This window comes from Sciurus carolinensis, chromosome 13 (assembly GCF_902686445.1).
Source record: "Sciurus carolinensis chromosome 13, mSciCar1.2, whole genome shotgun sequence".
NCBI lineage: Eukaryota > Metazoa > Chordata > Mammalia > Rodentia > Sciuridae > Sciurus > Sciurus carolinensis.
The window spans coordinates 32,559,507-32,576,109 of record NC_062225.1 but is presented as its reverse complement, the minus strand read 5'-3'; the positions used below and the strand labels follow the sequence as shown (position 1 = coordinate 32,576,109).

General features: G+C 36.6%; 1 protein-coding gene across 4 annotated transcripts in view; it reads right to left on the bottom strand.

Moving 5' to 3' along the window:
• The window catches only part of Ctnna2 (catenin alpha 2), a 1,081,443-nt gene that overhangs the window by 63,872 nt on the left and 1,000,968 nt on the right, over positions 1–16,603 (bottom strand). For all 4 annotated transcript variants that reach the window (XM_047523044.1, XM_047523045.1, XM_047523046.1 and 1 more), the window contains exon 13: positions 4,699–4,850. In XM_047523044.1, coding sequence (XP_047379000.1) covers positions 4,699–4,850 — 152 coding nt within the window. The remainder of the gene's footprint in view (positions 1–4,698; positions 4,851–16,603) is intronic.

Below are 16,603 nucleotides of genomic sequence, written 5' to 3'. Positions count from 1 at the left end.
TGTTTCATGGCATCCTCGTGGTCTCAGTAATGTTGTAACAGTGCCTCAAGTCTAAAAAAACAAAAATTAAAATCCTGAATAGTTCTTTTGATTAAACAGTTTAGTATAAGCAACTTACCCATTTTGTAACCTAACAACTAACACTGCATACTTTTCAAATCAGAGAAATCAAAGGGACACCAGCTGATTCTTGGGATTGATTTTAAACACAGTGATCACCATATACCCAGTTTCACAAACAAACCACATCATCAAAAGATACGTGCCACCTAATGCCTGAACTATAAACTACTTCCAGCCAATGTATTGCACAGATTCTAAGAGGCATCTGTATATTATCTTCACAACTCTAAAATATCTTGCAGTGCTCCAGGGAGCATTGATTGGTACACAGTTTGGGAGACATAAAATTGAACTACAGACCTTTCTCCAAACCCTGTCCCAGGTCCTATTATTTCCTTGCCCTGCCTTTGAAACCATCATATATAATGAATTAATTGGTTCCAATTATAAAAGTAGAGTGTAGAGACACCATTGTAGATTTTCCTGGGTCACTGTCATGAGGAACAACTGCTACTTTGTAGAATACAGGTCTCCTGATACTAGGATATTACCACCTTCTACCCCACCCACTCACATTAGTTCCCAAAACTAAATGGTTAGCTCTGTACTTTACCTATATATTTGATCCTCATTACTTGCAGATACCTTAGTTGTGAATTTGCCTTCTTACTACAATTTATTTGTAATACACATAATCAATGTTCATGGTGCTTTTGTAGTTATTCCCAGACATGAGAAGAAAGTGAAAAAAACAAAAATGAAAAAAAACTCACCTAATGTGTATATTCTCTGCTAAAGTCAAATAATATAGTGCCCTGCCTTCTTAGCTAAGTTCCCTTGCTGTGAATAAGTATTACTTTTATGGTCTATTTAGGGCCACATATTTTGTGCTTTTGACTTCTATGTGTCAAATGGTCCCTAAAAGTAGTGCTGCGTTGTTGTCTAGTATTCCCATGTGTGAGTAGACTGTGATGTGACTTGCAGAGAAACCACTGGTGTCATTCAAATATGAGTTAGTGCTGGGCCTTTTGGCACATGCCTGTAATCCCAGTCACTCAGAAGGTTCAGGCAGAAATATTGCTAGTTCAAAGCTAGTCTCAGAAACTTAAAAAGAACCTATCTCAAAATAAAAAAAGAACTGGGGATGTAGTTCAGGAGTAAAGTACCCCTGGGTTCAATGCCCAATACAAAGTAAATAAATAAATAAAAGTCAACGATAATGGCTGTGAGTTCAATATTAATGAATCAATAATATATATTAAGAAGGTGTCTTTAAGTCAAAGCACACAGGAAACAAGGCCAGGTGTTGATCAGGTAATGAAAATGTGACCAGAGGCTCACAAGAGCCTAACTCTGTATTTCTCCTAGGAGCAATAGTGTAGTATTCATTAATTCAGTGTTCAGTGAATTTACAGAACTTAACAACTGTGGATGATGAGAATTGACTGTATGTTGGTCTGCCAGAATTGCCTCCTCATTTTGCCACTACCTTCTGAGGATCATCAGAAAATTCCCATGTATCACAGAAGGCAAGTCTCATCAAGATGCAAAAAAAAAAAAAAAAAAAAAAAAAATAGACTTAAGAAGTAGAAGAGCAGACCTGCTCCAAGAGAAATGAAGGGTCCTGAAAGGTGAGGCTGAACACAGGAAGGGCAAGCTCTGCCTACTGCAGAGGGTTGCCTGGAGCTGGCCTGGAGCACTCAGATACCCACATTGCCATTAAATATGTATTGATTGCTGAGAGGCAAGGTGATGGGGAGTTTGACCCTTCAAGGTCCTCTCTGCATCTGCCTTTGTTTTGTTTTGTTTTAAGAGATGTCTTTCTTTTTCAAAGTAAAATCAAGACTTGGGGAAGGGGCACAGTTAGGAGCTGGGAAAGAAACAGTTCCCACTCATCTCACTGTCTTTCTCTTCCGACTTTATACAGTGGAATTTTTTAAGTACGGTACACTTAATAATTATATTCAGAGAAGAAACCAAGAAATTATTTAAGTACAAAATGAAGCCATTCGAGTGTCAATGGATAACAATTTTAAAAATAACAATTTGTACATACTGTATATTTCTCTCTTCCTAAATTTTAAGTGGTATGAAATTCATTTGATCAACTCACTTGAAATGTTGGGATGGAGGAATGGCACTTCATGTGACAACGATATGGCATTTTATCTAAAATTGTGTTTTTTTACAGCTCATGAATGAATAAATGAATGATGGCTATAAACTTCCTTGGCTTCTCAGATAAATGGTTGTCACAAAAATATGAAGGCTAACAAAGCAGAAAAATGGTAAAAGAGGGAATACATCTTGAGGATTGTAGTGGGGTTTAGCGCCAATGCTTTCAAAACATAACTCTCATGGTCTATTACCTTATTTCACAAGTTAGCAGGTAATGGGGAAAATGATCTAATTTGTTCTGGGCTTAAAAGGCTGACTTTTTTTCCTTCCCCCAATTCTTATATCTTTTTCCTGTCACCTTCTTATCTTCCAAGCATCTCTCCCCACTTAAGAATGAACACACACACACCACACACCACACACACACACACACACACACACAGTATTAGGCCCTGTGCCAAACAAAGAATCACAATGAAAAGAACAAAGAGAGAAAAAGACAAAAAAAAAAAAAAAAAGAAAAGAAAAAAGAGCGAGAGAGAGCTGTTCCTTTCCAAAATTTCAGTCTAGAGAAAGTAATAGACATAAAAGGAAATGGTATAATAAATACTATCACAGGCAGAAATAGGTATCGGTGGTTAAAAGACAGAGTAATTATTATGAAGAATAAAATGTGGGGAGAGAACATTCAAACCAGGCCTTGAAAGATGATCACAGCTTCACAGGTATAAGAAGGGCAAGTGAAAAGCACAGGAAATTATGGTCCCCAAGTTCCAAATTTGAACTCCATATGTTTTAGTATAGTTAGTACTGCCTGATACAATTTATCTATTGTAAGTTTTGGAATGGATCTGGAATTCTTATGAAGGAGACTTCTATTTAACATGAAAGCAGGCTCACTGACCTAAAGGTGAGAGGAGAAGATGGTGTTTGGGCAGAGCTGGTGATGCTTTGGCAGGAGCATGGAGGTCAATAAAGGTTTAATTCTAGATCTTTCTAGCCTGCTCTGCTCTAGGCTGCTAGAATTGCTTCAGAAATACTGCGGATGCCACAGTCCAAGGGAACTGTGCCTAGGCTTCAAGGATACCAGAGGTTGGAGGAGAATCAGCACCACATATGAAATTCTCAAAGGATTTGGTTTGTGTTGCCCAGAAGGGACAATATTTCATAGACACTTCTTGAAATACCTGAGGGACTATGTGCAACAACTTCTGTGGCTATACTTGCATTGCAGTACATTTGGGGGGGGGTTGTCTGTGTTTGAAAAGAGGGTGTTGCCTTAATGCTAAATGATTCCTAAATGTGCTGGGCAGATACCTGGTGGCTTCAGTGTTCAGTCACAGAGACAACAGGAGGTTGATGGTGAGAACAGAGTCAAGGACTGCCTCAGCCAATGTCAGCCACTAGCTATGTGAAGCTAGTGAGAGCTTTAAATGTGACCAGGGCAACACATCACAATGATAACATTCTAGACATATTTGGCTAAATAAAATACATGATTAAAGTAATGATTAGTGACATTTCTTACTCTTGTTTAACCTGTATACTAGGGAATTTTCAATTAAAAATGTGGGTCCTATTATATTTCTGTCAGACATTATGCTTTTGGAGTCAGGACATCAGAAGTCCCCTCTCTGCTTCAGTGATAATAGTTATAAAAGTATCTATCATTGAGGCTTTGGCATACGGAATCGAAGAAAGGTTCCAATGGCTAATAAAAATTTTTGTTTGATTATGCCAAACCTAAGGTAAGGTAAAGAGAAAAAAATAAGGTAAAAAAGGAGAAAAAAATAAGGGAAGGGAAGGAGAAAAAAAAAATCTTTCAATGGAATATTATGCAGCAGTTAAATGGAATGAGGTAAACTGTGTCTTAGATTAAGGCATATTTTGGGTGAACAAAGCAAGTATAAATAAGAGTTTTAAAGTCAAATATTTTATATATATTAAATAATATATAATATATATATATATATATATGTATTTTTCTAGTTCTGTGTCTGTATGTATTTACTTCATTTATGGTTTAGAAGACATACCTGACAACACAGTTTCAGGTCAGAAGTTGGGTCTCTGGTCATGGAGAATTGATGTGAGGCCAACACACTTGTTTATAATGTTTGCATTATTATTTTACAAGGAGAATATAGTTATCTATGAGAATAATGTTATTATACTAACACTAATAAGCTGAGTAATCTTCACTTCTTTATAGTCCATGAGCCTGGTGGGAAGCCGTGTTAGTAAGGGGCAATTGAAAAGTAACTGGGTTACTCCTCAGTTGGTATTAAATTTATGAAATACATGCAAGAAGCAGGCAGGGCATCAGGCTATAGGATATTTGGTGCCTATCTGGGCTTCCTGAAATCACTCATCCCTTTTTGAGTAAAGGGTCTGCCTGGTCTAAGTAAGGAGCCAAGCAGCTTACCAGGTTGCATGGAATAAATAAAAAGCAGACAAGACCCTTGGGGTCCCTACTAGAAATTCAGACCAGCTCTGTGCTACCGAGATCACACGTACCCTGATCATCAGCACAGCCTTTCTGATGTCCCGAACGCCGTCATACACCAGGCGAGAGGCATCGATGAACTCATTCTCCTCAAACGGTTGAGGGACATTGGCACTCAGGGCTTCAATGGCAACCTCCACTTGTTCAGCAAAGCGTGGCATCACTGGGATAAACAGAGAGAAAAGCAGTAGATGAGGCAGTCTTCTCTCACTGCAGTCCTTGAGCAAGGTGGTACGCCTTTCCATCCAGTTTGGGGTTGGTTCGTTTTAGACATCTTTGTGGCATTTAACTCTACAGGGTGAATAAGCTGTTACTCCATGCGTGCTGGTGTTTGCAAAAACAAAAACTTTTATAACCCATCCAAGGTAGTGTAGTGTAGCTTTGGAGTAAAAAGTGCATGTTATGCTAACCTGACTTCTGCTGGTTACGAAATGCGAAACCTTGGCCAAGATTCCTTAGCCCTCCTAAAATTGCTTATCTATAAATATAGTAAGACCTTGTGCCTGGATTCAGTGGAATAGGGCATACAAAAGCTGAATGGAATCTGGCCCTTAAAAAGTATCAATAAATGCTTAACTAATATGAGAAATTATAGTCATAACTGGTATATAACAGGTCTTAACCCACATGGTTTCACAACACCATGCAAAGAAATGACCCAATACATTTCATTTTTGTTGGAAATGAAGAAATTGAGACATGGTGGTGGGAGATGAGATTGGAGGGAGACTGCAGAAGGACCTTTTAAGCAGAAAAAGGAAAAAGATAGCAGAGTCCAGCAGAAAGACCCATTGAGAGAAAAGACCAATGGACTCAAAGAAAAATTGTCCCATTTTGCCAGGATCATCTTGATGTGAAAGAAGAGGCATACATAAGTTTTTAAAATGATGACACTTCTTTCTACTCACAGGGACACCTTTATACCCCCTGGAGGTTTGCAGAAAATAAACTCAGTGGAAAGTCTGTAATGCTTCCACTGACTATTTAAAAATTGCTGCTGACTCACTGATTCTCACAAATTATAATTCAATTTTCTCAGCTGTTACCTTGTAACAATCAACTGGGAAACAAAAGTCAAAAGTACAATTCATTTTATTTACAAGTCCAATAAAAAAGAAATATCATCCATCTATTCCTGTTTCTGAATCTTCAGGCCTGATTCCCTGTTTACACTCATTTTCATCCTCTGTGGAAATTTTAGCATCACTTTTTAGGGACAGAGTATTCAAGATAAAACATTCCAAGAAAAGTGTGTTTCTACCAAGAAAAGGCAAATGTAAAAAAAAAAGAAAAGAAAAGAAAAGAAAAAGAAAAAAGAAAAACAGAGAGGGAGGGTTAGAGGAAAACAGAGTAACTACTCTTTTAATAAAAACTAGCAAAACCAAAAGCATGTGTGGGGTAAATTTCCTTGTGTGTGTGTGTGTGAATTATTATGATGGGTTCTCTATACTATTTGAATTTTTTATTTGGGCTTTTGAACTGCATTTAGATGGAAAGAATTTGGAGAATATGGAACTGTACTGTTGCAAATATTAATCATATAAAATTGAGGTGATTGATATGCCAGTTATGACAATTTGATCACTATATAATTTATACACACATAAAAACATCACACTGTGCCTCATAAATACGTACAATTATTATATCAATTAAAATGAAATAAAAAATTTTGAAAACCATATTTCTGAAACAAATACATTAAACTCACACTATTTTTATTATTCTTTTATGTTGTGAATAAACTTATTTTATATGACTCAAAAATACAGATAAATGAATTTGACTTCTTTGACCACAAAAATATTTTTTGAATATTTTTGGCATTTAGGAATGAATATTTTTCTTAAATAAAATTGCAGATTCTTTTTCTTTCTTAAACTGAAAATTCTGAGTTGAATGAATTCCATTCTATCTGATGGTTAAGCTACTTTAATTATGACCATCAATGATTTTGTAAATTGATACACTTTCAGGTAACACCTAGAAGCATTAAACTGTGCCTATTGTATAACTAAGGACAAGTACTCTTGTATGTACAAAGGATAAATATACCTACAAATCAATAAAGAAAAAGAAAAAAGTTGACAGAGGCTCAGAACATTCAATTCATAGAAGAAAGTTCATATTACTGATACATATACAATAAGATGTTTTACTTCACTAATAATTACAAAAATAACATAAACAATGAGATATTTCATACATATTGGTATAGGCAAATAAATTACAAAGGAGACCCCTTCAACTGCACATTTTGGTGAATGCTTTAACAAAATCTAGTAAAATGATGGCAAATGAGGACATTATCCAGGGCATTGCCAAATATTAACTTCTACAGAGATGCTGATTAAGCACACTGAGCAACCCTAGGCTGGAGTCACAAGAATGTCTTTGTCTTTGGTTACAGGTGTTCCTTGTTAGGTTATATATTCTAGAATTAAAAAGAAGAAAATTATATAATATTTGAGAATGATAATAACTGCTTTTACAGAGTCCTGTCAACAGGCTACAAAACAGCCTTATTCTGAATCATCCAACTCAGGGGAACTGTGGTGAGATGCTCACTCCAGATGCATGAGCAGTGATCTCTGGGACAAAATGAACTAAGGCATGCAAACTGGGGTCAGCCACTATAGTAAAGTCTGAAGGTCAAAACTCAAGTGAGAAAAGCGAACTGAATAGAGATGAACATTTGTGGGAATTTTAAAAATACACAAATCATCTTGTGCATATAAGAATTTCTATGTGTTCTCACATGTATTGAAATGTTGTACCACCTTACATATAGTGTTTACCTTTGAGTGGGAAAGGAAGGTCATCTATTATTTTACTCTTTGATCTTTTTGTATCTTTGAATCTTTTTTCATAATTCAAATATTTAAAAAGAAATGTTATTCTCAAAGCTGTATGTTTCCTTGTAGGACAGGGCTCTGAAAAACAAAGTCCTTTTTATGGTCCAAACAGAGTAGAATAGTATTAAGTAGGGAAGTCCCTCAGAAAGTGTGACTGTGGTAAAGTGCTCAGTATTCACCTTCATAAATGTCATCTAGAAAGCTGAGTCAGGTAACCCCCAATGCCCAGACCCTGACCCCCATGAACATATTTCTGCCCACATGATGAGCTTTCTGGAGTCTGAAGGGGCAAGAATGAGGTGTGCCACTTCTGTTTTCCTTTTGCAAGGTCACTCTGAAGAAATGGGGGGAAGAAAAGCAGTAGGTGACAATCTATTTTGCTCCAGCCACCTCCAGGCCTGATTCTGTTCTCAAGGGAGAGAGGGGGAAGGTAACACCTAAAGTTACCCTTTTCATGAGGAGCTCTGAAAAGCCAGGTCTGGATGAGCACATTCTATTTCATCAGCACAGAGCCCAGCACCTCTTAGTGAGATGGTAGTGACAACCAGGTGTCAGTGACCTGGCACTGTTGGAGGAGACAGAGATAGGCCATTTAATGAAGACACTGGAACAGAAATACCATCAATTTTTCGTGGAAAAAAATAAACAGAAGAGAAAGAACATCTTTCTCTGTGGTCTAGTCCTAAGCACATTCAAAGCTTATTTATTTAGGACCTGGTCCTTTGTTGTTGCTCTTAGCCCCCATAGCTTTTCTCTCTACTTTGTTCCCCTCACTCCTGGTTTAATTTTATCCTGTTTTCTTTATAAGAGTGATAGGTCAGAAAAACAAGAGTTAACAGAACAATGATCCATCTTGGTAAAACCTAAGGCATTAGTTTAACTATGAATTCTTCTAACATATTATAGTATCTGAAAAATTACATGCCCCCAAATTTATTCTGAGATAGAAACAAGTCTAGACTACTTCAAATATGATGCTGCTTCAGCTTTTTACTAGTTAGGACAAAACATAGCATTGCTTTTGTGATTTGTATGTTATATCTGAAGAGAGTTTCTGATATAGGTATATATAAACAGACTTTTTTCTCTACTTTCTGACTTGCATCCAAAAATGTGGGCAAAACTTTGTCATTATTTATCGAAAACACTGAATTGCTCTTAATATCTTTTGTCCTGAAAGTGTGATCAGAGTTGGAAATAAACTTTTAAATTCTGACTATACTTTTGTATGCAGACTGCACACTAGGCCACAAAATGATGGCATTCCAGGAGTAATGAAATCAGAGTTAAGTGTGCATATAAAAATCAAGGTCACATCATTCCAGTGTTGAGGGAGAACCTAAACCATAGATGAGGAAGTTCTGAAAGGAATCCTCTTGAGAGACTTCAGAGGTGAAGTTTCAGAGCACAGGGTGAGTTAGTCAAATGAATGAGAAGTAGGGCTAAAGTGCAAATAGGACCACTGCCAGGGAAAAATTCAAGGTTAACTAGAGGTAGTGGAGATGAACTCCCCGCCAATCCTACTGTCTCTGAGAAACTGTCTGAAAAGCCCATGCTCCAACTTTAAACATTCCAAAGATCCCCTGTAAGGTAGAGGGAACTCTAAACTCTCTTTCATAAGATACAGGCACAAATAAGGATCTGACACCTATAGTTCATGTCCCTCCTGCCTGTCTTACCTCCTATTCCTACATATACTCAAGTCTTCCAATTAGACTGAATTATACCTATGTCTCCGAATATGACGTGAAGACAAAACATGCCATACCATCATGCCCATGAACAATTTATTCTCTCATATTCTTTGGTTGGATGGACATCTCTTCAACCTTCCGTCTTCAATTTAGAATTAACTGCCATTGTGAAGCCATCTTCAATCCCCTGACACCTCAGAGCATATACTTTTCCTTAATTTTATAACATCCTAATTACACACACACACACACACACATACACACACACAGACAGACACTATTATGATACTTAGTACATTAAATTAAGATTGTTGGCATTTCTGTATGTCAACTGTTTTGCATATGAGTCACTTTTAGGCAAAGCCCACGTCTCCTTCTTCCTTTACATCTGAAATCTTTGTTATGCTTTTGGCACAGAGAATCTAACCACTTGGAAGAGAAAGATGAGAAATAAAAGAATGGGATGGAGGAAAGAATTCTTTTGTCATCAAGTTTTTCAGAGATAAAATGAGAAGTGTCACATTTCACATTTTTTTCTTTTTCTGCCCATCACTCAATCCTTTTCCTTTATTTCCAGTAGGCAAATTCACCCAGTATTCTTTGAAAAGGACTTGGAAGTACAACCATATGATTCACCACCAAAAAAAACAGGTCTTGTGGGACATAATGAAATAAACCAAAAACAGCACACGGGAAGTGGTGAATCTGAAAACTAGGAAGTTAGTACAATTTATCTTGAAAATTGAACTTCCTCAGTTAATACCCTTGTTTCTCCTCTGTAGGACCACATCACCCTTGGGCATTGGTTATAAGGAATTTACTATGAACTGTACCTTAATATAAAATTATATGAACTCACTCCTAAAACTTCCCTTTGTGTCTTAATTGTCAAGAAGGCTACACTAGACATTGTTTCCTCATGAACTTACCAGGTCCACAGGGAAAAGAATTTTGATTAAGTTAAAACTTGGGCTAGAAATATAGTTCAGTGGTAAAACAACTAGCATGTGTGAGGTACTGGGTTCAATCTCACAAAAAAAAAAAAAAAAAAAAAAAAAAGGACACAAACCCTGTTTTCAAATAAAATACTCTTTCTAATAAACCTCCCAGTTTAATCTAATATTCTTGTGAAGCTATTTTCCTTCTATCTCAAACTTAAACCACTGTAATTATTTATGATAGCCAATTGAATTTAAATCTTGAGTAAAGCATCCTCAAATGCTTTTTAAACATGAGGCAATGTAGAACTAAAACTTAAGCACTCTGTCTAAATTTAAATCTTCCTCTGTCTAGACCAGTGATACACTGGCTTTGTTCCCTCCTGATAAGGCTTCATCAGGTTAGATGAGGTTGAACATTGGAATCCATTAGGGCAAAAGTAGCCCAACTCAGTCTGCTTCTTATTCCCTCGTGATGATTTGTCAACTACTTTTCCCTCTCCTGATAACCACCACCACCGAGCCAGCCAGTCCTAGCTCTTCCAACCTGTGTGCATCCTTGGGTATTCTTTCATCATTGTCAGTCATCTCTTCTCTCTGTGGGAGTTCCTAAAGGCTACTATTTTCATAAATTCATGTTTGGAAAATTATAATGTACATTTTCAACATCAAAATCAAATTCAAGTTCCAGAAGGCCATACATAACCCATGAGCTGAATTGTTTGATAAAAGATGAAAAAGACTGCTTAGAAAAAGGAGAAGAAGAAGAAGAAAAAAAAAAAAAAAAAAAAAAAAAAACCAGCAACTCTAAATTCCATTCACGATAACCACCCTAAGAGAATGAGGGAGCATCCATCTGCTCTTGTCTAGACACAAATTCCTTTCCCCAAGGAAAGAAACTGCTTGCTTGGAAGGTTTTCTTATAGTTTAAAATAAGCATCTCAAAAATAATCACAAACGGTTTATAACTTAAGAGGAAAGATGGCACATTTAATTCTGAAACTTCAGAAATGAATAAAGAATTGAGTGTGATGCCTTATTTAGCTTACAGAGTTTGTCAGAACCTTGCTTGATAAATACAGTTTAATTTGGCATCAGTGAGGTCTAAATACTTAGATTGCATTAAGATGTAGTAAAAACACTTGCTAAGAATTCCTTACACATGATTTTAAAGATTCTGATTTGTTCATTAAGTATATAATTTTTACAAGGGAAAAAAATCCCTCAAAATAAAGCACTTGGTCATTTTGTTTTACTTATATTAATAAGTTTATTTGACCTTCAACTCCAATCAAGGCTGGAGGAAATGAAAAGGCAGGCTTAGATATAAAGGGGTTAAAATTTAATTAAAAATCAAAATACATAACACAGGTAGTAAGATATACACACAATAGATTTGTTAGGGGACCAAGAAATGCAAATGGCGGGAACACAGGGTTAAGGGAATAATTCTAAAAAATGGGCCCACTGTGCTGACCCCCACATGCTTTCTTTTCCATGATGCAATTTACCTGTAGCCCTGCTGGGCTTAAGGGGACAGGATGTCACATTCCTCAGCAAAATACCTGTTATCTACAGGAGAAATACAGACCTGAAATAATGTTGATAAGAGGAACCTAAGTTAGTCTGAAGGGGGATACTTTTGTGACACTTTTCACAAACCAGATCCCAAAACTCAGAGAGATAAGGATAATTCCTTCTAACTATAAAATCTGAAGAATTTATGGCTAAGAATCCAATTAGAACTGTTCAGCATGAGCCAAGGTGACCTAGAGTTGTCATGGTAGTGGAAATTTGTAAGTCTGATGTTATCCTGCTGTCAGTCAAAAGTGAAGAGGTGGACCTGGGGGGGATCCCAATAAAACTGGAGTACAGGAGAGGCATGCTATCCCTCTCCTCTCTAAGAGGACTCACTCTCTCCCTTGAGAGTGTCCCCTTTTCCTTTTCCTATCCCTTCTAATTAACTCATGCCAATGACTCAGAGCAACATGTCTGAAATCCTTCTGGCTTGATTGCAAGATTTGGGGTTTGAAGTGGGGGTGGTTCTACATGCTGCCTCAATTTCCTGGAAATCCTCAGTCCTGGAACAGATTAACTACAGGAAAACAAATACATGTATTAAAATAGGCAATAAATAAACAAATGGACAAATGCAGCGTTTGAAACATAAAGCAGTGTATATGGCAGGAGCCAAATGAATGTCACACATAATGAGGCTAATGGGGGTAAGGAGTGGGAGTAGGAATTTGTTAAGATGCAGCTTTTATGGGGTAGTTAGAGAAAGGACTTCACTGATAAGGAAGAAATTAGCTAATGTTAAAAGAAAAACCTGGGAGGGAAGTCATCTCAGGGTCACTTTGACCATAATAAATAGAACCTCTCTGGTTCTTATGTCCATCAGTTATTTCTGGTTATCCAGCTACATTCAGAGCTTTTCATCCATTATAAAAACAGTTTCTGGGTCAGACGCCATTGCTGAGCCCACCCACCCCCACACACTGAGGTCTGACAACATCACTGAGCCCGCCCCCCACCCTGAGATGGGATGCCTGTGCTGAGCCCCCCAACCCACCCCCACACAGAGGACAGAGGCTGGTAGCTGAGCCTGCCCACCTTATCCCCTACTGCTGAGGGACACTGCACCTGCCTCCGTGCTGACTCAGGACACCCTTGCTGGGGCTCCCCAGCTCCTTTGGAGGCTGGTGCAGGCATCTTGAATTATTCTTGAGGGCCTGGCCATCATCATTGGAAAGGCGGCTCCCTTCCTGAGACACGTACAGGAGACTGGAGGCTCTTTAACAGGTACCTCTATTTACTCACTTACATCCTACACCCTTCCCCATCCTCTTGTTCACAACTAGAAATACTGTAAATAGTAATTGAACTGATCCTGTTCATTACAATAATGTTAAAGTCTTTATAGGGGCTATCTGGGTCAGGGCTACATTTTCTCTGTATTGGGTGCTACTGGTATTGATCTCCCCTTCAAAGGATAGGTAGTGGAAAACTGCACGGTCATAATAAGCCTGCAAGGGGGGAACTTCAGTATCTCTAATCTTCACTGCTGGAGGGGAATATATAGAAACAATATGAAAAAACAGGGGAATAAAGTGTCCCTAACAAACCAAGATGCTATTGGGATAGAATCCAATGACAGCATGGCAGTAGAAATGACAGAAAAAGAGTTTAGAATCTGCATACTTAAAATGATCTGTGAAGCAAAAGACGAGATAAGAGAGCAAATGCAAGCAATGCATGACCATTCCAGTAAACAGTTAAAAGAGCAAACGCAGGAAGCAAAAGAACACTTCAATAAAGAGATAGAGAGTCTGAAAAAATAAATAAATAAATACTTGAAAAAAGAAATGATAAACCAAATTAAAAACTCATAGAAAGCATCACCAATAGAATACATCTCGTGGAAGACAGATCTCAGACAAGGAAAACAAAATATTTAACCATGAAAATAAAGTTGAACAAACTGAGAAGATGTTAAGAAGTCATGAACAGAATGTCCAAGAATTATGAGATATCATGAAAAGACTGAATTTAAGAATTATTGGGACTGAGGAAGGCACAGAAATACAAACCAAAGGCATGAACAACCTGTTCAACAAATAATATCAGAAAATTTCCCAAACCTGAAAAATGAAATGGAAAATCAAATACAAGAGACTTACAGAACACCAGGTGCACAAAATTACAACAGATCCACACTAAGACACATTATAATGAAAATACCTCACTTACAAAATAAAAATAGAATTTTAAAGGCTATGAGAGAAAAGCGTCAGATTACATATAAGGGGAAATCAATACAGATAACAGCAGATTTCTCAGCCCAGACTCTAAAAGCAAGAAGGGCCTGGAACAATATATTTCAAGCTCTGAAAGAACATGGATGCCAACCAAGAATCCTATACCCAGCAAAACTAACCTCCAGATTTGATGATGAGATAAAATCTTTCCACAATAAACAAAAGTTAACAGAATTTACAAATAGAAAGTCTGCCCTACAGAACATTCTCAGCAAAATATTTCATGAGGAGGAAGTGAAAAGCAACAATACAAGTCAGCAAAGGGAGGAACTACCCTAAAGGAAAAGTCAATCAAAGGAGAAACCAAGTCAAGTTAAAAACCAAAATAAGCCAAAATGACTAGGAATACAAATCATATCACATTAATAACCTTGAATGTCAATGGTCTAACTCAATAATCAAAAGACATAGACTGGCAGATTGGATTAAAAAGAAGGACCCAACAATATGCTGCCTTCAAGAGACTCATCTCATAGAAGAAGACATCCACAGACTAAAGGTGAAAGGATAGGGAAAAACATGGACCCAGTAAAAAAGCAGGGGTCTCCATCCTCATATCAGATAAAGTGGATCCAAACCTAAGTTAGTCAGAAGGGTAAAAAAAGGACCTTTCATACTGCTTAAGGGAAGCATAAAACAGTAAGATATAACAACTTTAAATATTTATGCCCTAAACAATGGAGCATCTATGTATATCAAACAAACCCTTCTCAATTTTAAGAATCAAATAGACCAAAACATATTAATAGTGGGGGACTTTAACACACCACTCTCACCACTGGATAGATCCTCCAAACAAAAACTGAACAAAGAAACTATAGAACTAAATATTATAATCAATGCTATAGACTTAATGGATATCTACAGAGTATTACATCCATCATTGAGCAAATATACTTTCTTCTCAGCAGCTCATGGATCTTTCTCCAAAATAGACCATATGCTATGCCACAAAGAAGCCATTAGCAAATACAGAAAAATAGAAATTCTACCCTGTATCCTATCAGACCATAACGGAATGCAATTAGAAATGAATGATAAAATAACAAACAAAAACTACTCATACACCTGGAGACTAAATAATATGCTACTGAATGCTGCAATGATAACAAAAGACAACAGGGAAGAAATAAAAAAATTCTTAGAGGTAAATGAGAACAATGACACAACATAACAAAATCTCTGGCACACTATGAAAGCATTACTAAGAGGAAAGTTCATTGCATTGAGCTCATACATTAAAAAAAATAAAAATCAACAACTAAGTGACTTAACATTATATCTCAAAGCCCTAGAAAAAGAACAGATCAACATGAAAAATAGAAGACAGGAAATAATTAAAATCAGAACTGAAATAGAAATTGAAACAAGAGAAATGATTCAAAAAAATTGACAAAACAAAAAGTTGGTTCTTTGAAAAAATAAACAAAATTGATAAACCCCTAGAAGAGGAGAGAGAAAACTCAAATTACTAGAATTCATGATGAAAAAGGAAAGATCACGACAGACAACATTGAAATATATAACATAATTAGAATCTACTTTGAAAATCTATACTCCAACAAAATAGAAAATATTGAAAACATTGACAAATTTTTAGAGACATATGATCTCCCAAATTGAATTGGAAGATGTACACAATCTAAACAGATTAATTTCAAGCACCAAAGTAGAAGTCATCAAAAGTCTACCAACCAAGAAAAGTCCAGGACTTGATGGATTCTCAGCCGAATTCTACAAGACCTTTAAAGAAGAACTGATACCAATACTCCTCAAAGTATTCCAGGAAATAGAAAAGGAGGGAACCCTTCCAAATTCATTCTATGAGGCTAGTATCACTCTGATACCAAAACCAGACAAAGACACATCAGGGAAAGAAAATTTTAAACCAATATCCCTGATGAACATAGATGCAAAAATCCTTAACAAAATACTGGCAAATCACATACAAAAATATATTTAAGAGATAGTGCACCATGATCAAGTGGGGTTTATCCCAGGGATGCAAGGTTGGTTCAACATCCAGAAATCAATAAATGTAATTCATCACATCAGTAGACTTAACGTTAAGAATCACATGATTATTTCAATAGATGCTGAGAAAGCATTTGATAAAATACAGCAACACTTCATGCTTAAAACACTAGAAAAAATAGGAATAGTAGAAATATACCTCAAAATTGTAAAAGCTATCTATGCTAAGCCCATGGCCAACATCATTCTTAATGGAGAGAAACTGAACTGCCCTCGTTCACTTCTATTCAACATTGTCCTTGAAACACTTGCCAGAGCAATTAGACAGACCAAAGAAATTAAAGGGATAGAAATAGAAAAAGAACTAAAGCTGTCACTATTTGCTGATGACATGATCCTACATTTAGAAAATCCAAAAAACTCCACTAGAAAACTTCTAGAACTAATAAATGAATTCAGCAAAGTAGCAGGATATAAAATCAGTATGCGTAAATTTAATGCATTTCTATTCATAAGTGATAAATCCTCTGAAAGAGAAATTAGGAAAACCACTCCATTCATAGTAGCCTCAAAAAAAAAATAAAATACTTGGGAATTAATTTAACAAAAGAGGTGAAAGACCTCTACAATAGAAACT